Source organism: Thermobia domestica, chromosome 1 (genome assembly GCF_964235325.1).
Source record: "Thermobia domestica chromosome 1, izTheDome1.hap1.1, whole genome shotgun sequence".
Lineage (NCBI taxonomy): Eukaryota > Metazoa > Arthropoda > Insecta > Zygentoma > Lepismatidae > Thermobia > Thermobia domestica.
In genome coordinates, this window is record NC_137454.1 from 301,938,960 (window position 1) to 301,962,611 (window position 23,652).

General features: G+C 38.7%; 1 protein-coding gene across 2 annotated transcripts in view; it reads left to right on the forward strand.

Annotated features, from left to right (window-relative positions):
• The first annotated feature begins 390 nt into the window (after positions 1-390).
• The window catches only part of LOC145661714 (uncharacterized), a 92,056-nt gene continuing 68,794 nt past the window's right edge, over positions 391-23,652 (forward strand). For both annotated transcript variants that reach the window (XM_081727053.1, XM_081727055.1), the window contains exon 1: positions 391-536. In XM_081727053.1, the coding sequence (XP_081583179.1) occupies positions 464-536 (73 nt within the window). In that variant the 5' untranslated portion in view covers positions 391-463. The remainder of the gene's footprint in view (positions 537-23,652) is intronic.

Below are 23,652 nucleotides of genomic sequence, written 5' to 3' on the forward strand. Positions count from 1 at the left end.
TTTTTTTTTAAAAAAAAGGAAAATAAATCTCACACAAAAGAAATCGACGATAATCAATAAATCGTTAACCAAACACTGCACATAAACACATAAAGCACTGAATAACATTCTATGTTTCGAATGTAGCTAATGACACTTGATGTCAACAAAACATATGGAAAAGCACGTGTAATTGTTTAGTGAACTTGAATAACACCTTGGTCAGCAGAATTGAACATCTTCACTGGGTCAGTGTTCTGAAGATAACGCAATTCTTGGAATGTACGTGGCCTTGTAGTTTCAGAAGAATCACTGGCAAGGTGGCCACAAGTTGGCAGCAGTAATCAAACTTCTTGACATCCGTTGTCTGAGAGGGAGGGGGGAAATGACGCTGACAGCCATCTTGTGGAATTGTCCGTGTTCTTTAGAGTGGAGGAGCAAAGATATTTTTCGTTTACTGTTGCTTATATTTCGTGTTAGTATTATGTTGTTGATGAAGAGAGAAAAAAAAAAGGTGTCCAGCGGGCGAATAGGTGATGTCTTGGCTGATAAATCAGGTGAGAAAACTGAAGATTATAGTTAAAACTGGTGGGCGGGTCTGACACTAAGTGTTGTCATATTGAGAAGTTCTTGGTTCGGGTCCATCCAAATTGCAGTATGGAGAAGAATTGGTGTCCTCTTCTTCTCTTCATAAAGTTGTGGAATCTTCTTGGCTTCAAACAAGCTGCGTACTGTGAGGGTTGAAGGGGTATAATTGTTAAGAATAAGGAGGTTATGGATGTGAGTAGGACCATGAGGGGGGTGGAAATTTGAAATGTTAAGATTTAAAATTAGGGCTCATTTGGTACAGGGTGATTGAAATATAACGAGGAAGAGTTATCAAAATATACAGCAGAAGTGTGGTGGGTAAAAAGAGAGAAAAACATGAAAATATAATGGTGGGAAAAAATTAAAAGAAAAATTTCTAAGATGGCGGCTAAGCGTTGATGCCAGTAAACGCAAGGTATTATGGGCTTAAAGATGGCGACGACCATGAAAGTGCAAGGGTAAATACAACAACCGGTAAACTAATGTAGGTAGGATCTAGGAAGGGGGGGAGTAGAAAAAGAAGAGAAAAACTCGAGCAGATATAAATACACATAAGTAAAACGATAAACGTAGTGCCCAAACTCTTGAATCATACAACTATTTATGATAATGACAAAACTCTAATTTTTTTTGGGGGGGGGGAAGGGCTCATTATTTCCAACATAAACCTAACCCATTTCCTGATTAGGTTGGGAACTTAAGGTAACTAGAGGTTGGATTGGGTTTTATCGCCCAATACTCGATTGTGTTAGTAAAATTATGTTGGAAATAAAAGTTGGGGGGGGGGGGCAGAAGGTCTCTAAATTCATAAAAATAGATATGTGCGGTAATGATTGTCAATTTTATATGGTCGTGCGTATATACGTTCTAATATCTTCTTCTAGATGCTGTTTCACAAAATGCGTGAATTGCTCGACATCTCAGTTTCCGTATCCACTTTTAAGAATACACTATATAGTTGGAAATGTACGAAGATTTTACGTTAGAATTCGTTAATTCCAAGACGGTAGAAGGCGGCACTATAATCTCTGTACCAAAACTTCCGTCACTAACTATCAATTCTTCCGGAGGAGGAGGTAAACTCAAATCTGACACTGAATGTGCATCCTCATTTCTGTTCGAAGTGGTGAACTTTTCTGGGGTCACTTCAGGTTCTTGATCTCTTTCTTCAGACCTCTCGTTACGTTTATTTTCAAAACTCTTCGTCTGCAGTGGCGTATCATCACCAATTTTTTTCATTAAACTTTTCATTACTCTATAGAGCAAAATTAGACTTACAATTGCAATAACGGTTTGCACAATGTCTAAAAAGTAGCTCAATTCTTGCAAAGAAAATTCCGTAGACGCACTACATTTTCTACAAAACCATATAAAATTGAAAATCCCATGTTCCCTTAGCAAATAAATAAGTAGAAGAGTGATGATGATATTCCAAATAATAATAATTCCTGGTATAAAATACTCATGCTTATAGATAGGCATCTTAATGGGCGTCTGGTCAATTATCGTAAATGCTGATATATTCATATGTCGGATCGAAGAACTCCAAACATCGTTAAGTAAAGATGAAACATTAAAAAATTCATTCCCTTTATACGTAGATCGTAATAGCATCAGATCATTAGAGACTAGCTGGCTCGGAAAAAGATGTAAAAATACAGGTTCTGTAAGATCATTGTCGAGACACGGAAAATCCGATCTGACGAAAAGATTTCTTTCCACAATTAATTTAGTATTGCATGGTATTCGAATTTTAAGGGCTCCGTATAATCTGGCTTCTTCTGGAACTCGAATAGTTGACACATTTTCTCTAGTCTTCAAAGTTAGAAATTCTGGCGGGTGTGTTAAAACAAACTCATGCGATCCAATGTCTATAATCTGTGCCTCTTTCGAATCATAGCACGTATGGTCACAATTGTGTAGTATTTCCCTGACTGTACTGGCAACGAAAGCTGCGTGAGCACAATTTATTAAACGAGATCGTGTCACAGTGTGTGTAGGTATCTTACATAACTTTGATTGGCTATAATGACAAGCAAGTAGGCTTGTTCCTGTTATTGGTATAAGATCTTTTTTATCTTGAATTACCATAACTAAAGGCTGGATATCAACGGTACAAGTTTGGTTGTATACAGCAAACGGAAGTGGCTGCACATCATATAACTCAAATGAAGGCTGTATTTCAACGATCGGAATTTTCATCTGTAGGTAAATGTACGTGTCGGTGATTGAACAAGTCAAAACATTAATTGAATAATACATCTCCAATAACGACTTATCTATGGCTAACTTATATCCATTTTTCAAAATGATATTCTCAAATTCAGATAAATGTGCGTGCAACACTTTATAAGGAATTATATTAGGGTTCAGCCTAGCATCTGTACACATCTGAATTGTCAGATCATATTTAAAAATTTGTAGAAACTGTACAAACTGCGTTGAAATCGAATAAAACTCTTGAATGAACGAAATGACCTCTTTATGTACTCGATTTGCAAGCTTATTAAGATGATCTCCCAGATCATGTTCTTGATCCAATATTTTTGCCGAAAAGTTTCTAATTTTATGAAAATTATCCTGTATCTGATCTTGAAAACTTGAAAATTCTGAAGTTGTGTTCTGAATATATAAATTGTTTTTCAACAATTGTTTTTGTAAACCCAGTACTGTCTGTTCCAAATGGAATTCCTTCTTGTTTATCGAATCAATAGATGAACTGTCAGCTACGTCACAACACCAATTCAATGCTTTCCCAATGAATCCTAGCAGTGCACGCGGAGATCTGGTTGATAAACGATGAAATCGTGGATTTGGAGGCTTTAAAAAATAATCGTTAATATGGACTTGCAGATTATGTAGGTCTTTCGCAGCTTCGCAAACATCTGGAGCTAGAGTGTCATTTTCGTTGCAAAGCAGAGATTCAAAAAGAGAAGAAACCTTAACATCATGCGGAAAGGGAAATGTCAAATTAAAAGATATCGGTAAAGAGTGTTGGTACAAAATAACATTAGGGAGTTTACGGAAAAATAAACCAGATGTTATTTGGAACTCGGTGTTACTAGACGTCACATGTGGGAAAGAGAAAGACAGGATAATGCAGCTTAAAACAAAATAGGTTATCTGAAACACAAATTAAATATAATGAGAAATTTAGAATTTTCACATGTTCTATTGATTATTATCTCTGCTAGCCTAAGTATATATGTTATTGTCAAATTGCGTTACTTATTTCAATGTTTCTTTTTTCTTTTTCAGGTAAGTGGAGAATCTGAAATTTCTAAAATAAAGTTGTCCCAAAAAATGATAATAGGAGACGGATATGATGACGAGAGCAAAAGAAAACTGCATAGCACTGATGATGAATAACTATATCCTTTCCCATATTCTATATATATTGCTAGCGTTAAGATAGCTTTAAGTCAATTAACCAGTAACATACTAATACCTTTTTTCTTTCAGCTATTTTATATAGGAAAATAGAGGTGTATAAGTTGTTCATAGATTTTTTGATTCTCTTTGTCATACTGCACGAACACTATTCTTTCGATAGAGTCAAGATGTTCTTCGAGGAAAAGACGTACTGTCTGTAAAGCAACGCGACAAGCATCTGCTTTAGGAAAACCAAAAACTCCTGTAGAGATGTTGGGGAACGCAATGGATGTTATATCGTTGTCTACTGCTAATTGCAACGTTTTTTCGTAACACATTTTTAACTTCTTAGGATTTCGATCATCAGGTGCGCTAACATGAATCACAAAATCCACGGGTAGATTGTAACCCTGTGTAATGCATACGTTGCCCTGGGAAAGGTGGGATATTTTACGACACTCGTCTTGCATTTCTTCTCCTGCAAGACTTTGAATTGCTTTGTCCACGCCTCCTCGTGGCTCTAGAAAGGAATTGGACGAGTTTACTATACAATCACCAGCTAACGTCGTGATTGAACCGTAATAAAGCGCAACTTTCTTATTAATGTCGTGGTTGACGGCAAACTTAGGTCTCTCCAAACCTTCCACTGAACTTGTTTTCGGACCCACCTGATCCCAAGATGGTAGATCGGACATGAAAACAACTTTCCTTATAAACAACGATTCTAATTGCGTTTCGTTATCTGGATCTTGGAATTCCATTAAGAAGGAATTTACCTTATCCACTTCCTGGAGATTTTTATCCGGTACTCCCTCTCCTACTACATCAATCTCAGATGTTTCTAACTTACGTAAATTTTTAGGCAGTCCTTCTGGAGGAGGATAATACTTTTTTAACCTGTCGATCGCTATAGAATCAATCTTTATTTGACCTCGGGGAGTTCGGTATTTTACATAGTAACTATTGTCATGCTTACGGGATACTATTTGTCCTGGTCCAAAATATTTTCCAGAGAATGCACTACAGTCACCTTTCCGTTTCGTCGCATCGTAGATCCACACAAGTTGACCCTTGTTAAATGTCTGCTGCTCCCTCTTCTTATTATGTGACTTTACAGAAGTCAGATGTCTATTGTACAAGTTTTCCTGGGCCTTGTCCCTTATGTACTGAAGTTGCTTAATTCTGTCTTGATTCTCAGAAAACTGACATTGCGTGGCTAATATAGCAGAGTGTAATAGCCGTGGGGAATATCCATGAAGGGCTTCGAAAGGACTAAAACCCATACTCAAGTTACAAGTCACGTTGTACGAGAACGTAACCTGTGGAAGTAATTCTATCCAATTCGACTGATCATATTTGTCCAAAGCTAACTTCAATTGCTGTTCTATATGCCGGATTACGACTTCAACTGTTCCGATACCGTAATGCCCTTGTACATCTGCAAAGTGTATCTGTGTTCCTAGGATGTGACAAAGCTCTTTAAACACAGCACTAGTGAAAGCTGCTCCGCGGTCACATGCGATCTCTGTTACTAGTCCATATTTCAGAATAACGTTCTCGTATAGAAAAGAACTTACGGAAGCCGCTGAAGCATCTGGTAAAGATCCAGTGATACAGAATCGTGTCCCTTCATCCACTACAACAATGAGAAACTTGTGTCGTAAGATATTATTACAGGGGTACACCCCTCCTAAGTCAACATAAACTCTATAGAAGGGTGGAACACAAGGGTGTGTCTGCAGACTTCCGTAAGGTTTGCCACTACGCTTTTTCAATATTTGACAGCTAATGCATTGTTTGCATTTTTCATAAACGAATTTCTTCATGTTTACAAAATAAACAGATTTCACTAGGAGGTTATACGTCTTACTGAAACCAGCGTGATTGGCACCTAATTTCTCTGAATGGGCCTTCTCGAATACTACATCCCTTAACTTGGTGGGCACTGCTAATAGAAAAACTTTTCCCAATGGCGTCTTGTTAACTTTAACAGGATATTGTTACGCAGGGCAAAATGCGATGCTCTCCTCTCATACTCCGGGTCTTTGTCGGGTCTATCCTCCAAATACGCGATGATTTTACTCAGAAATCCGTCATTCCTCTGCTCCTTCTTAAGGTCAATGCTATCCAAGTCCTCGATCATGAAGATCCTTGGGTCTGAGGCACTCGCTTCTTCGTCCTCCTCGTCTCTTCGATGTTTTACAAAGCGGCTGATGGCGTCTGCTTCTAAATTCTCGGAACCAGCAACATGAGAAATCGTAAAGTCATGAGAATCAATCTCTGACAACCAACGAGCGAGTTTCCCTGTCAAGTTCTTACTATGGCGAAGAAATGTGATAGCCTTCGAATCAGTGTGAAGATGAAAATGACGTCCGAGGATAAAGTAACGAAAGGAGCGTAAAGCGTAGAGAAGGGCTAAAAGTTCCAAATGATAGACGGACAAATTCTTCTCCGATGGAGCAACTGCTCTGCTCGCATACGCAATTGGCACCAATTCAGCATCCGGCTCATCTGTAGCTGGTTGTTTGGCTACACAGGCCAAACCTTTCTTGCAAGCATCTGTAAAAATGTGCAGCTCTCTTTCAGGCTTGTAGGCCATTAAAGTTGGACTCTCCAAAATCGCATTTTTTAATGCTTCGAAGGATTGCTGCTGTTCAGAACCCCAAGTAAATTCCTCGTCACGCCTCATCAATTTCTGTAAAGGGTGCGCTATCTCGGCAAAGTCCTTGACATACCTTCTCAGGAAAGAACAAACACCGAGAAAACTCTTCAAGTTCTTCTTTGTCCTTGGGCGTTGGTAGTCCTTGATCGTGTCCAGCATCCGGTCAGAGATCTGTAAACCATATTTCGAAAGTTTATGGCCTAAAACCACCATAGAGTGATGTGCTATTTTCGTCTTCTCGGGTGACAATTTTAACCCACGTTCTCGAAGTTTTTGGAAGAGGATGGTGCACCAGTGTATCATCTCGTCCACAGTAGAGGCCACTACATAAAAATCGTCGACGTAATACATTATATTCGAACTCGGGACGCCTGCGAGAGTCAATTTCACTAATCTATTCAAAGCAGCTGCCGAGGACACATGGCCCATAGGCAGAACTTGGTAAACATAACTCGAAGCACCTGGTACGGAGAATCCTGTACACTCCTGACTCTCTTTTGTGATTGGAATTTGGAAGAATCCCTGTTTCATGTCACTAGAAGTGTAAAGAAGACGTCCCGCCATGCGAGCAAGCAAGTCATCAATCGATGGCGTCGCAAAGTTCGAGGGGAGAGATTGCCCATTGAGATGGCGCAAATCTGATACAAATCTGAACTGTCCATTGCGTTTTTTCACTAAAAGAATAGGGTGGTTCCATGGAGACGTCTGCTCGCGAATCGTTCCTTGTCTTAGCATAGTATCCAGCTGTTGTTTGAGGACTTCACGTAGGTGGTAAGGTACTAAATAAGGTGTTTTGTTAACTGGCGTGGGGTTGGAAAGTCGTATCTCATGCTCAAAATCACGGGCGAGTCCCACATCGTCTTCCGACCAACTCCAAACATCGGCAAACTGATAAATTAGGTCGTAAAAACGCTCCCGGTCTTTTGGAGACAAATCTGGGTTGACATCTACTCTTTGCGGGTCACACATCTTTCTAGACTGTTCCAACTTCTCTGGAGACGGTAAAGATTCTTCTGACGCTGTCAATGTCCTTTTTTCTGGATCATCGGGTACCTCCTCGAACTCCTCTGCATCGCCTATCTTCGTTCCTTGGCGCAACTTCACGGTGTTGACGGTGGGATTCGTTACAAACACCACTGGGAACTCACAATCTACTATTACCCTCGGGATAAAAATTCCCAACATTTCCTCTATACGCTGAGATGGTAACAGTAACGCCTTTTTCCCCGTAATGTCCCAACAGGAACGTAACTTCACTAAAGTGTGCGAACGAGGTGGTAAAACAGTATTCTCTAAGACTCTAAAAATAGCTCTAGATTCCCGAGCGATTCTCGCTGTTAAAACTTCAGATAAGTTGACCTCTAAATTCCTAGGTGGTAACTTCCTGGACGGAGGACGTCCAAAACGATACAAAGTCAAATTTTGCTCATCATAACTTAAGATGGCTTTATGTTTTTCTAAGAAGTCCGCACCAACCAAAGGACCATAATCAAAATTCGGGATTATCCTAAAAACGTGAGTAAAACACCTGTTGCCAAGGAAAAATTTCAACAAGGCAATTTCGGATACTTGAATGCTTTTTCCCGTAACTCCCTTCAATCTGGTGTTAAGACGAAAACGTCTTGCGTTCTTCGGAACGAGATTCTCCCCGAGACAACTTATTTGGCTCCCACAATCTATCATGATCTTAACTTGCTGACCATCTAAAAGGGCCGAAACATGTGGTAAGTCGTTAGAAGATACAATGGGGACTATAACGCACCTCCGAGCAGATTCGTCCCTGTCATCTACTCTGTTTTTGAGTTTAAAGACGCCCTACAGTACCGTGCAATATGGTTAGGCATGTTACATTTATAACAGACAATAGGACCCTTACTAGGAGTCGAACTCTGGGTCTGTGAAGAAGATTGCGTGGAAGAACCTGAATTGTTTTTATTATTGTTGTTATTATTGCTTCTACGGTTTTGACGATTATCACTTCTCTCGTTATTACCCTGACCTACATTCCTTTGCTGACTTTTCTTACTTTGTGCATAATCGCTACCTTGATTGTCATCATTTGAGGTTAACGCGGATATCTGAAGAGTCATTTTAGCTAATTGCTGTTGCAAGTCATTCATTTGATCACTAATTGCCTTAGTCTGTTCTTTCTGAGCTGTAGCTGACTGAACAAAATTCTCTTGCCTGTACAGCGGACTTTGAACTGCTGACTCCGCACTTCTACATAACTGACTATCAACTTGGCTTGGCGGAAGCACTGACGAATGCAAGACCGCAGAATTCTTTTTAAAGAATTTTTCCAACTCTTTTCTCTTGGGTAATAGCCGAGTCTTTTCTTCCACTACTAAATCACCCAATAACGCAGATACCGTATTATATTCTTTACGAATGACGACCTTGAAAAAGTCGGGCAATAACCCTTCTATGATCAGTTGTATTTGTTTTCTCTCAGGCGCGTTAGGATCTGCTCTCAGAATGAGATCCTGTTTTGCATATACATAATCAACGACTGACTCATCATCGCCCTGTTCCCGTCCTCGTATTTGGGCCTCTGTCAACTGAGGAACCAAATTATCCTTAAACGCTGTTATTAACGCCTGCTTAAATTGCTCATAAGACAGCTGAGCAAACTCCGGCTTTCTCTCCATAGATGTAAACCATGATTCGGCTGGACCCCTAAGCAAATTCCCAAGTACAAGCTTCCGTCTCATTCCATCCCAACCATTGATGTCAGCAATAGATTCATATTTACGCACAAAACGTTCCACGTCTTCCCCTAACCTAGCGTAGAAAGGCTCTGGCCTTACTATGGTATTAAAAATAGGCAACGGTTGGTTATCGCCTCCTGACGCCATGTCTAAACTGGGCTTCTCAACGGTAACTTCCAAAGAATCGGGAGAAATATCGGATAAGACCTCAGAAAATTCTAACTTTTTCCGAAGCTGGTCTAAATAATTTCTGGTAAACTTAGCCGATACAGGGGACGAACAAGCCGCGGGATCGAAATAAATCGTGTCACTAAGATTTAAGAAGTCATCACCCGGTACTAAAAATTCGTCAACAAGACGTCGCAACATATACACAAAAAATGAACTAAAATGGGCACTAGTTTACTAAAAACCTAATACAGAGAGGGTGGGGGAGGGGTAGGGGTGGTGAAAATGATTAGAAAAAAAACTTAATTGAAAAGTTGTAAAGAAGAAACCAATATATCCACCATTTTACGGGGGGGAATAAAATAGAAATTACAAAGAAAGAACCAGCATCTCTACCATTTTACGGGTGCTTAATTTGAAAAGTATTTTCAAAGAAAGCTGTGTCGTCAAAGTGAGATTCTTGGGATGTTTCTCAAGGGTAGAACGGGTCCTGGGACCGGACGACACCCGTCTGATTTTAAAAGAAATAAAAATAAGAATTTTAGCTTTTTCTGAAGAAAGAGAGAGTGAGGGTAGGAGAGAGGTGAGGGAGAGAAAGGAAGAAAACTGACGTCACAGTACCTGTAGCTTCATCTCTGCTGGGCTTCCTCCTGTTGTTCGCCTGGTGTTTAATATGTCGGATACCGAATTACAAACTGTTCGGTTTGTCTTCCAAATTACTCCCGAAGTGCTCGATTGACTGCCGTGCACTCCCCGGACCGACTCCGTTGACTGTCTTTTGATAACTTCGCGACTATAGTCCTCGAAGACCGACTCCAAAGTCTCCAAGCGACTTCAAAGGTTCCGTGAGACTTCGAAGGCTCTGTGTGTCTCTGAAGGCTCCGTGTGACTCTCTCTTTCCGGGATGGAGGGAGTATTTAAAGACCAAGATCTTCTGGTAATCCTGCTGACTCCAGACACGTGTAGATGAGATGTTTTCGTCCCAACAGGTACTCATGACGTCAGAGATGGACAGATAGTTGGGAAAGTAGCTCTCTCAGCTTTATTACATAAAAAATACACATTGACATAATACATTATATAACATAAACAAACACTTCCACGATTTAGCCACGAAAACACAAAACTACGGAAGAGAAACGTAGACTAAATTCTCAGACATACATGAATTTCATAAACTAAGACATCCGAATAACTAGCGTTCTTCGACACATAAGAGATAGCTTTATGAAATTAGGAAAAAAAGGAATAATCTCACAACACCGAAGATAAGGCTGAAGATGTCTTAAAGAATAAATGATTTTGTGGGAGATCAACGATAGTCAATAAATATTAGTCTCTTCACAATAGTGAAATAAATGTCCTCAGCACCCTTGTGTGTTGAGAACGGGTTGAGGGAGGATGATGAAACTTGAAAGTGGTCTGATACATCAGATGGTGCTATGACAAGTATCTTTGCGGCCATCTTTGATTGCAATTCGAAATTTCAAATGCAAAGGGAATAATTTTACGAGGGCTATCCAGAAAGTAGATTACGTTTTGGAATAAAAAATCAACAAAGTATAGGAAACAAATTTTATTATATACAGATGAAAGCCACACACAAATACTACTTTTCGACATAGTCACCATTCAAATTAAGGCATTTATCGTAGCGATGTACGAGCTTGGAAATTCCTTCGTCGAAAAATTCGGCCACCTGCGACTTCAACCACTTCGTTACCTCTTCTTGCAGCTGTTCGTCGTCATCAAAACGCTGCATAGTCAGCCACTTCTTCATTGCTGGGAATAGGTGGAAGTCGCTCGGTGCCAGGTCTGGACTGTACGGCGGATGAGGAAACAACTCCCACTGAAAAGATTCAAGAACTTCACGCGTGACATTTGCCGTGTGGGGCCGGGCGTTGTCGTGAATCAACAAGATCTTAGAGCTCAACATTCCTCTGCGCTTGTTTTGAATTGCTCTTCTGAGGTTTTGCAGAGTTTGGCAATACCTTTGAGCGTTTATTGTAGTGCCTCTTTCCAGGAAGTCCACCAAAATCACACCTTTTCTGTCCCAAAAAACAGTCGCCATCATCTTCCTTGCCGACATTGTTTGCATGCATTTCTTGGGTTTTTGGGGAGAACCTGTGTGCCCCCACTGCATTGATTGCAATTTCGTTTCACAGTTCACGTGTTTCACCCATGTTTCGTCACCAGTAACGATGCGATCGAGTAAAGAGTCACCATCCTTATTGTAGGCGTCCAAAAAGTGCAACGCTGCAGCCATTCGCTGATTTTTGTGGTCCTCTGTCAAGATTTTTGGAATCCATCTTGCACAAAACTTGTGGTAACCAAGCTTTTCGCTGATGATTTCGTGCAACAAACTTCGCGAAATTTGTGGAAAACTCAAAGAAAGTTCCGTTATTGTGAACTTTCGATTTTCACGGACTTTAACATCGACTTTTTCGACAAGTTCGGCAGTCACTTTGCTGGGTCTCCCACTTCGATCTTCGTCGTGAACATTGGTTCGGCCATTTTTAAATCTTATGACCCACTGTCGCACTCCACCTTCAGTGATAATGTTGTCCCCATACACTTCACACAGCTGCCGATAGATTTCTATCCGTTTACAGTTTTTTGCTGTCAGAAACCTTATTACTGCACGCACCTCGCAGCTCGCGGGATTTTCAATTAACGCAGACATTTCAAACCGTCACAGTATCTTAACGGAGCACAGCACGAACCTCTCACTAGCACGGCTAGATGCCGACTGAGCTGCGCAACGCTCTGACCCCAAGATGGCCGCGCTAGCCCCGCCCCTAGCGGACACAGACGAAAACGTAATCTACTTTCTGGATAGCCCTCGTATATGTTTTAAGGCTAGAATTTTGCCAGAAATACGGTTGTGCTGTTATTTAGCCCTAAGACAAGTCATTTTGGGGTTATTGTTTCTGAACGTTTCCTAGTTATGCCCTTAGGGGCTAAACTCACGTTTCGTGGAGGCGGGTGAGATTTTAGTTGCAAAATTTGATTACTATTTCAGAACACTGGTACTAATAAAATTATTTTAAAAAAAAATAAATTTTCGAAAAATAATATTTGAAGCACACTTCACATTGTGTTAACTTTAGAATATTTTCTGCAAGCCTATGTAATTGGTTGCTTTTTTTCAATTCAATAATTTACTGAAGAAAAGTAATATTTGGGGCGTTCAGAGCACAATGGATCCAAGTCCATTTTCAATAATGTTCAGTTTTGCTCAGCAAATGAATTCTATTTCAAAACGTAACATCTTCGCAGTCAATCCACGTGAAAGGGTGTGGGATAGTTTCATTTGACTGCTACTAGACAGGGGCGTCAGTGGGGGCAGGAGGGCAGCCTACCATGAATCTCAGATTTTGGGGACAGTAAGGCAATTTTAGAAACCTTTTGATAAGCAAAGTCCAACAGAATGAGTTTAGGGTCCTTACACCGAATACATAGGGATGAAATATATGTAGATGATCAAAACTGGAAAGTTGCTTAGGCTTAATTTCCAGAATTTTAAGTAGACCCGAAACTCGATAGTAGTGAAACCTTTGGAATCCTAGGCCAAAAAATATACGAGAGCAATTTAGGCCTATAGTTCCTTACGGTCAATAGATATGGCCATCAAAGTCCGTATTTGTTCGCTATAAGGACTTCAATGTTTCTCTGTGGACATTGCTCAGGAAATTTGCATTATGCTCCCAACATCTGAAATTCAGGGTAGGGACGGATGACCTCTAAACGCCCCCCCCCCTAGAGCGGCAATCATCTAAAACTCTAGATTGCACTTTGTCACTTACTTTTTCTTTCTTTCATTTCGGATTCTTTCTTTCTCTAAGGTATGTACAGTAGAGCGTCGATTATCCGAAGTAATTGGGGGACATGGGTGTTCGGAAAACTGGTTAGTTCGGATAATCGAACTGTACTGTACTGTACTGTACTGTACTGTACTGCACTGTAGTGGACTGTACTTCTACAGCCAGTACCAAACCGACAGAAGTGTGCTAATTGTTGAAACACAGCGACTGGCGGCTCGGCCGGTCAGTAGCGCCTTATGAAGGTGTAGCGCCCCAGAGGGCCCTAATCCCTGGCAGGCTACGGCTAAGTCTGACGCTCAGTGCCGGAGCACCGAGTTAATAGATGTGTGAAAGGGGTCGCCACCTGTGAACTGCTTGGAACACAGGAAAGAAGTAAGCAAAACACCAAAAGACAGGGTAAACCTGCATCTAGACGATCTAATAGAAACATAACACAACTATACAACGGTAAACGAATCCAACCTATGCGAGACTGCCACCTGTACACTCTACGAGTGCACAGAGAACAGCCCTTTCCTTGTGCCGTGATTTCTTTGCCTGAGAATAAAACAAGGAACACTCAACTATTAAAAATACACCTGTAAGGTTTGGTTTTTCAAACAGTGGCGGCGTAAGGGCGGGGCGAGCGGTGCCACTGCCCCGGGCCCCACTTTGTGGGGGTCCCCGGATGGTAGGTAAAAAATAATTACTAAAGAAACTTGTTAGCATGAGCCTTACAAGGGCCACACCTTTCCTAAAACTAAACCCAATTAATTGTCAAGCAATATTACACCAAATAACAGATGAAATAGCAGAAGTATCTGCCGAATAAAACTAATCAGTGCCGGATTTCCATATAAACTAAACAAGCTATAGCTTAAGGCTTCACTCTCTTGGGGGCCCCAAAGAAATTTAAAGGAAAAAAACGTATGTGAATATGAATTTTACAATATGAATAAAATAAAAGTTTCACTCTGTTCAACAACCTCAGAGAAATTTAAAGGAAAAAGCTGAGCATAGATTAAAATATAATAAAAGAAAAATCAAAGTATATTGTGCTGTTTTCATTCTAAGGTCTTATGATGCAAGCAATGGGCCCCGTTTGCTAGCCTGCTTCTAAAATATCACTGTTTATATACGAGTATTTATTTATTTATCAGTTCAAGGGAAGGGCACAAAGAAGTGATCAACGTACATAATGCTTTATTAGGGTGACGCTATAGTCCTGATTCACTTGTTTTACTTCTGTCTTGTTTCTTTTGTCCTTCACAAGTCTAATTTTCAGCGAGCGAAATCCTTTTCCTTAGCTGGTTTTCCCTTCTTTGCTTTTGTTTTTTGGCGTATGAATTTACACTTCAGCCCACAAATTTAGTGAAAAAAATGTTCAATAACAAAAATGTTCAAATATTCAAAAGAAAAAAATAATTTACGTGAATTATGTATTATACTACTATATTTAAATGAAAATAAAATAGAACAATTCTTTTACTTTGCCAACTTTGTGCAGCAGCTACATGTTGAGAGTGAGAAAAGGCTAAAAGCATATTGCTTCTATTTGGCTTTGTTCTACCCAAATGACCTGGATGCCGTAGAATTATTTCAGAATTGTAAGGATATAATCCGTTCACTAAGATGTGCTCAGAAAGCTAAAGAACAACTTAACTTTTCCCCACAAGGCATACTGAAATATGCCTTCAATGAGGCTTGAAGCTTACAAAAGTTTGGCAACCGCTCTTCAGATTTTGATCACACTGCCCGTATCTGTCGCATCACGTGAAAGGTCTTCCAGCAAAATGAAGCTGATACAATAATACTTGCTCTTCGAAATGAATCAAGAAAGACTCACTAATCTGGGCATTCTTTCTATCAAAAATGAATTAGCATCTACTTTGGATTTTTACAATATAGTTGAAACTTTCACAGCTATCAAAGCATGAAAGGTAGTATTCTGCATGCTCGTGGAATAGGCTAATAAGGTAGTGGAACTATCGTCGAAAGTAGTTTCATGTTTCAACTTAAGACAATAAAATTACAAAAGTGCCAAAAGAATAATAAAAAGCCGTCAAAATCTGTCAATTGACTGGTAATGGTGGTAATGAAAAGTACGTAGTAGGTTCTACCTGTAGTAGAATTCTGAGATCACATATTTAATCTATGATATATCCACAATTATTCAATATATTCATGTTTTCTTGTTATAATATTTTCTAATATTAAGTGTGTTAGGAAGTGGTAATGGAAACAGTCATAAGTGACAGAATATAAATATGATTAAATTATTAAATACAAAGTAATGTAATCATAAATCAAGTGTGAAATCTGGAAACAATAGTAAACAAGAATTTTAAGAATGCTCCAAAAAATGCATCAAAAGATTGAGATCTTGGCCAATAATTACTTTTAGATCAGGGCCCACAAAATATTTGAACGGTATCTAAATTGAGTTTTTTTTTTTTTTTCGGAACAAGCACACCATACTGAGTTTAAGTATAGTTTGGGTTAGGATACACTATATGTAGTTTGCAAGATATAAGTTGTACAAGAAACTTTTTGATTGAAATATATCGAATCTTTTGATCCAAAAAGACAAGCTGGAGAGGAATATTCTAGTGCTTAACTGTTTATTGATATTTCGGCTAAAGCAGTGGGACTAAATAGATCGAATATTATCACTGCAGAGAAACCTAGTAAAATATAAATGAAAAAGACACGCAAGAGATAAATGTACTCTAATCACTATTTACTAATAGTTCGGGAAAAAAAGTGTTTAAGTATCATGTATGATCATTGGGGAGAAACCGAATGTTAAAGGGAATGGGGTAATTGTAGGAGAAAAATCTAATCAAATAAAACCCATTTGGTGTAAGCTCAGACAGATGAGAAACCATGAATAAAACTTAACCATATGAGAAATTGAACAGAAAAAACACCACAGCGAGAACCGAACAAGAAAATTCTAGAAAACTTAGAGCTTTCATTTAGAAATCGCATCGATTAAATTATTTGCAATTTTTTCAGTATCAGCTCATTGTTACATTTTGTGCGTAAATTTGTCTCTAAATGTATAATTAGGAGATTACTTTCACTATTCCATCTAATTACATTACACGTTTAAACTAGGATAGTACAGGATAGGTGTAGGATAAATTCTGGATTTTTTGTTGTTACGTTTTGTTTGTTCTTAAGATTATGTTATTTCTGGCGTGGGTTGTAATTTTCATTACAATTGTATCTCTAATCTTTTTTCTATCGTGTCCTTTGTTTAAAAATTAAGTGTGGTTTTATTTTTAGATACCACCCTAAAGGCTATTCTGAACATTATAAAAATATACATGAATGCTGAATTTCACCCCCATTTATTTAATATATCCCAAATTAAGATGGTTTAAACACACATGCCAATGGGAAAGGGAGGAGGAGGAGTAAACAGGAAGAATGATTATGCAAATCAATGTCAAAAATAGCAGTATATAAATCATGATTGTTCGATAAGGGGCCCCGATCTACTTTGCTGGCCCCGGGCCCCAGTTTGCCTTACGCCGCCACTATTTTCAAATATAAAATTATGATTAAATGGGTGGTAATATTTATTTGACTGAGTAAATATTCACATGTGAGATTAATCAATACTTATAATACACGTGTAAATGGAATGACTAGGTTTTCTGACATTGAGATTGAAACCAAACAACATAAAGTTTCTGTAACTCTTAAACCTACACAGTCATGAGACTAATTAGACTTATACTGAATTAAAAAAAACATTGAAAGATAATAAAGATAAAAAAGAACATATTACATGGATAATAAATACTCACAGGATACATACTACAAGCAAAATATTATGTTAATAAGTTCACCATGGATTTAGTACTTATTTAGTACAAAATAGCTCGAGCAATTTAACTTTAGTAACAACGACTAGTCGGGTGGACATAGAATTGAGTGAGGCATAAGTATAAACAAACATCATACACCACTAAATTATTACTAAAAGGCTAATAAACCCTTTTCAAGAGAAACATCATGTTATATTGGGATTGTTTATAGCAGACGTTGCCAAGATGAACAATCGATCCTGACGGAGTAGGATTATTTAAGGTGGACAAGTTAGATAGACATAGCTGTAAAACATTGTAACAAGTCACGCCAATTGACATTGTAACATACCACAATAATATAGACATTGGGACATAACTAATAAAAAATAAACCATGTAGTCAATTTGCAGTGGAACACTACTGCGGATAAGACACCTTCAGGCAGAGATTAAGAAGAAAGAACTAGAACGAGAACAGTATGACTCCTACAAAGAGTTACATCAGTTGTAACACAACCATGACAACCAAAGAGGATAACACTCTTGACCAACTTGTGCTACGTGGCCAAGCAAACTTTAAACGGTGGAGACGTGCTCGTGGCTTAACCATAATGATCTTGAAGGATAGTTATAAGCTATGCACTTCATCTTATTCATAAATTGCTTCTGAAGTAACTAAGACTTCTGATAAATACAACTGATTACCTGCAAACCAACATTTTGATAGTGCACTGGCAAATACACAAGAGGGTGCGATATGTACACATTACGTCGATAAATCACTGAAAGTGAAGACAAATTCTGTGCGAAGCAGAATTATTAGCCGGCTGCGAAGGCGGGCTCTTATCACATGGGGTACTTACCCTTATGGCAGGCATTGGATAAATATGACATACTATCCTTTTCTCAAATACACTTTCTACACAAGTGAGAAACATTTCCAAAAGAATACTGATTACACAAGACACACGAATTACTGCGTTACTCACACACGTAACATTGAAGCTTGGATAAATTGCCCAATCACTATCGCTGGGTTGATCCTCTGGATTATTCAGCACAGGAGTCTGATTGTAGGAAGACATCCTCATTTCAAATGACCTTTCCCCGGGCAGAGAGGAGATGGTGGGGCATCCACTTCCTGGATGACAATGGGCAGTCCCGATGATACGGTGATGGTACACCGATTTAAGATTATAAACCTAAATGAACTATATAAATAGCACGAACGTTGGGTTATCGCCACAACCTTAAGACTGGTTGCTTTACCAAGATACTGAAGAAGCGCTTGAGCAAAACATGCACAAGTAAACTTCATGGCTTGGAACTCTACACCTCCAAAGTACAAGATTCTACTCCATTTACAGGACTTATTGTTGCATGTTCACCTTCGCACATAGCAAACGAAAATAATTGCTTAGATTGACTATAAGGTTACACAAACTTGGACTGCTGTGCAATAAATTCAAGATTATCATAAAGATGCGATAATCACTTAACCATACGGACTGATCACTCGGCTTGTTGCGTTGGCTGCTTACTGGAATGCACTTGCAGAAGGCTAGTTTGTCCTTGATGGGTTGACAATACGATCTTGGAACTTCCATGGTAGGTAACTGAACCGATGCAAAGTGATAATGCAGATGGAAAAGATAATCAAACATTGAGTTGCTTCATTGCCGACGTGGATGGGTTGGGGGGCCCCGCTACCAAGAGCTTAGCTGTGCATAATGAGATTTAGTTTAAGCCACAAACTAAATATGTGCGCTAATACTGGCATAGTGACAAAGCCACTCCCTAAAACTGCACACTATATATGTAAATTTGCTTCTACGAAATTATTGAAGATAACTTGAGAAATTCGCGCACACAATGTCGACTCACGTGGTAGGCTAAGGCAGGAACCTGTTTCCCAACTCCATCCAAATATTGCTGCTACTCAGACTAGTTGCACAAACTGGCTGTGAGGAATCGTTCCCTATATTGCAAAGTGAACTAAAACCATTTTGGATACTCGGATGACCACTAATAAACAATATTTATCGAAAATATGTCGGCAGGCGAAAATTACTATCACCCATTACGTTTTCATTTTTCTGGCTGAGTACACAGAATCCTTTGCGCGCACCCGCGAACATGATGTTTCAACAGGGTTGCCAAATACAAATGGTTACAAAAAGTATATTTTAAGTTATACTAGTAATACAATTCTAAATAAGTTATAAAGGGGCGTTACAACCTCGCCCAGGTTGAAGAAAAAAAACTTTGACCAAATAGTTTTTTTTATAAGTACGTATTCACCAAAAGTTCCTGGCGTTTTTCCAGGGAACAGTTAAACAATTTGACATTATCCAAATTATGAGTACCAATCCATTCGTTATTTAGATTTACCAGACTTACTGCGTTATTTTCCACCCCTATGACTAAAAATGGACCTAAATATTTCAAGAAAAAATTGCTAATGGTTATATCTATCATAGAGCTATGTTTCTGATTCTTTACAAAAACAAGATCACCAATTTTGATTTCAATACCCTTGGTTTTGACCTTAGGATTATTTTTCCTAAGACTTTTCCTTGTATTCAACAATACTGACTGATGTCTAAACTCATGGTCTACTTCACCAAACTCTGAAGGCCAATCTAATTCTTTCTTGAAGTTATCTAGAGCTGAAAAATTAAGAAAAAGCTCTGAGGGAGCATATCCAGTAGTAAGAGACACAGAGTTATTTAACAATGACTGAACCTCTGACAATTTTTGACTCCATTGAGTATGATCCTTATTAATAAATACTCTTAACAAACGAGAAACTTCTGAATGGTACCTTTCCACAGGGTTAGATTTAGGATTGTACGGACTCAATAACAAATGCTGGATGCCATTCCTGCGACAAAAACGACGCCATAAACAACAAACAAACTGTGCTCCCCTATCAGTGATGAGTTTCTGGGGAACCGGATAGTGGTAAAAATACCTTTTAGTAAAGATGGAGATAATTTCTTTGGCATTAGCATTCCTTACTGGATACAACACAAGAAATTTACTATAAACATCTAGGACAGATAATATGTACGAATAAGAGTTACTTTTTGGTAAACACCCTATAAGATCTACACTTAATTTACAATGCGGGCGGTCAGCCTCTACATGACAAATTTGATGTACTTTTGCCTGTGAACATGGTTTAGTTGTTGCACAAATTTCACAATCGTTTATAAATTTAGCGATGTCACGCTTCATATTCGGCCAATAGAAAAGCTTTTTACAATGTAGGTAACATTTCCTGGAACCAAAATGTGCTTCCTTGTGAATTTCGTCAATTACTACATGCACTAGACTTTTAGGAATAATTAATTTCCAGACATTAGATTGCTTGACATACACTAAATTCAGATGTTTACAATAATTTGAGTTACCTTCTTCCAATTTAGTCAATCATTTACTAACAAAAGCATCATTTAGCTGTTCCTTAGACATTAGCTGTAAAAAAGAAGATTGTGTTAAGTTTCGAAATACAACATTCACCATATACATAGCATTACCAGACTCATCCTCATCAGGAGGATTGCGTGAAATAACATCAGCAATATAGTTCTCACCAGAGGACAGGTGTTCAAATTGCAAGTTATAATCCTGAAGTTTTAATAATAATCTAGTGGTTCTGGCATCTAGATTACGTATAGTTTTTAAGTGTGTTATAGCCTTGTTGTCGGTATGGACAACAGTTTCTCTACCAAGAACATAATCTGCGAACCTCTCACAGAGAAATACTACAGCTAACAACTCTGCTTGGAAAATAGACAATGACATTTCAGTAGGTTTAATACGTCTACTAGCGTAAGAAATACCTCTAAATTCGTCACCTTCGTATTGACCAATATATCCGCCAATGGCTATGGCAGAGGAATCTGAAAAGATGTGAAAGGTTTTACTCATGTCAGGCAACGCTAAGGCAGGAGGAGAGATTAACTCTCGCTTTAGTGACTCAAAAGCTTCTAGTTGCTTTGCACCAAATTGAAATTTCGCTTCTTTACGCAGAAGATGCACCAGATCCTCGGTTAACTCGGCGTAATTGTTAATGAATTTACGACGCCAATTGGCTATACCTAGGAATTGACGTAACTTCTTACGAGTTCTTGGCACTGGAAAATTTCTGATAGTTTCATTTAGCTTAGAGTTAACTTTAACTTCTCGACCAGATATAACATGTCCTAGAAATAACAGCTCTGGAAACAAAAATCTACATTTACGAAAATTTAGAGAAAAGTTCAATTTGTTTAAAGTATACAGAATAAATTCTAGATGTTTGAAGTGCTGATCTATAGAGGGTGAAAAACAAAGAAGGTCGTCTAAGTAACAGGAGACAAAATGTTTTGTGGACAAGTCGAAAATACTGTTCATGACGAACTGGAACAAACTCGTGGCGGATTTTAGTCCCATCACTAGATAACGAAAGCAATATTGCCTTCCTTCAAATAAGAAAGCTGTCTTCTCGTAGGATTCTTCTTCCAAGGGTAGACAATAATATCCATCGTTACAGTCGAATGAGGAAAACACAACAGAACCTTTGAGGCGAGCCAAAATATCTTGTATGGGCTCCACGCGCACATTAGCAGTTATTACCTTTCTATTTAGGTGTCTCAAATCCAGCGTGGGCCTGATGGACTGCTTATCTGCCTTGTAGACACAGTGCACAGGGTTTAAATACGGTGACAAACGTTCTTCGATCACTCCCCATTCCAGCCATTTCTGCAGGAGTTTCCTGAATGGTTCTCGCATAGAGTAGGCTATTGGGTACGGCTTACACACCACTGGCTCGTTATCAGTGAGCTCGATCTTTAGAGGCTTTATTTTTACCGGTCTAGGTCGCTCGGAGAATAGCTCCCTGTAATGAATTAGCAAATCTACCAATCTGGATTTAACATCCTCGGCTAAATCAGTTCTAGATAAAATGGTATTTCGAATTTCGCTCACTGGCACCAAACAATCGTCTTCTTGGTTCACTTCCTGTATTAAGGGTTCTGGTTCCACTGAACTTATCCATAAAGAGTTCAGATTCAGCTTCGCTGGCTTACCATCGAGATCTTTGAATGTAAGAATACGGTTAGAAAAGTCTACCGCACAGCTGTATTTATTCAGGAAAGGAGTTCCTAGGAGGACATCTGATTTCATACCTTCCACAATGAAGAAAGAAACCTCAAGAACATGACCAGAGAATTCTAGATACAAAGTCTTTTGACCTTTAATTCGGTGTTTGTTATCACCCACGAAAGCTTGCAAAGTTACATGCTTAGCTGGAACTAGTTTGGCGGTAGGCAACACTTCTACGATTCTTTTCCACTTATCATAACTCAAAAGGTTGGCTTCACACCCACTATCGATTATGCAAGATAAAGATAAACCGGCTATTTGGCCTGACAAATACGGTGACTTTACGAAAGTACTATTTTCACTAACACTGTCATGAGAATTTTCATTCAAAATAAAGAAAACTTGAAGAGGGGACTGAGTAAACCAATACCATTAGTTCTGTTAGATAACATAGCTTCTGGTCGCTGACTACAATCTTGGCGGGCTCCAGGCGACCAATCAGGAGTCTGCCCTGTTAATTTAAAGCTGCGTTACATTGAGCATAAGGCTCAGAGACAGTTTGCGAATTTACACCCATGCTTTCATGGTTGTTCCTAAAGTTAGGACAATGACTACAGTTACAGCAAGATAAAATAGGTTCAGCCTGTTCACAAGAATTACCTGACTGATTGTTGGTATTTCTGGTAAAACCATTATTAATGTTACGATTTCTAACGTTAACTCGTCTGACGTTGCGATTATTCTGTTTAGCTTGAAAACCATTGTTACCTTGTCTATTACTAAAATTATTACTACTATTGTTATTATTACGATTACCAAAACCAAACCTTTTTCGGTTATTGCGCCTAAAATTAACATTATTATCATTGTTACTATTATTACCAGGAGGATTATTGCCTAAGTAATCCTTTACATTGGCATATCCCACTTGAGCCCATTTCTCTTTAGTGGTTACCTTATTCTCAGAATTGGAATTAGTACCAGGGCTACCTTGTTCATTATTATTTTCATTAATCATAGTAGTGGCAAGGTTAACATCGAAATGCGTACTTCGTTTCTTACTCTTACTAGGAGTGTCGTTATCATTACCGGCTTTACGTTTAAAACTAAATGACTCTAAAGACATTAAAGGACTGTCTAACAGTTTACTTTTATCAGGCACTTCCAATCGCATCAAGCGTTCAGCGAGTTCAGAAACAGAAGTAATTTCCACTTGACTTAAAGTAAATTGATACTCTGGGGGTAATGTATCGATTAGATAATCCACTAACTCTATTTGTGACATGTTATTCTTAAGCATTCTCAGACCTTTAGAAAGTTTCCATACAAACTCAGAAGCTTTTCCATGAATGCTGGGGTTGTACTTAGTAGACAACAAATATCTCCACTGAGCCCTACAAACCTTTGGATTTAGATACTGGGACAAGAAAAGACGTTTAAAGTCATGATATGAATGAATTT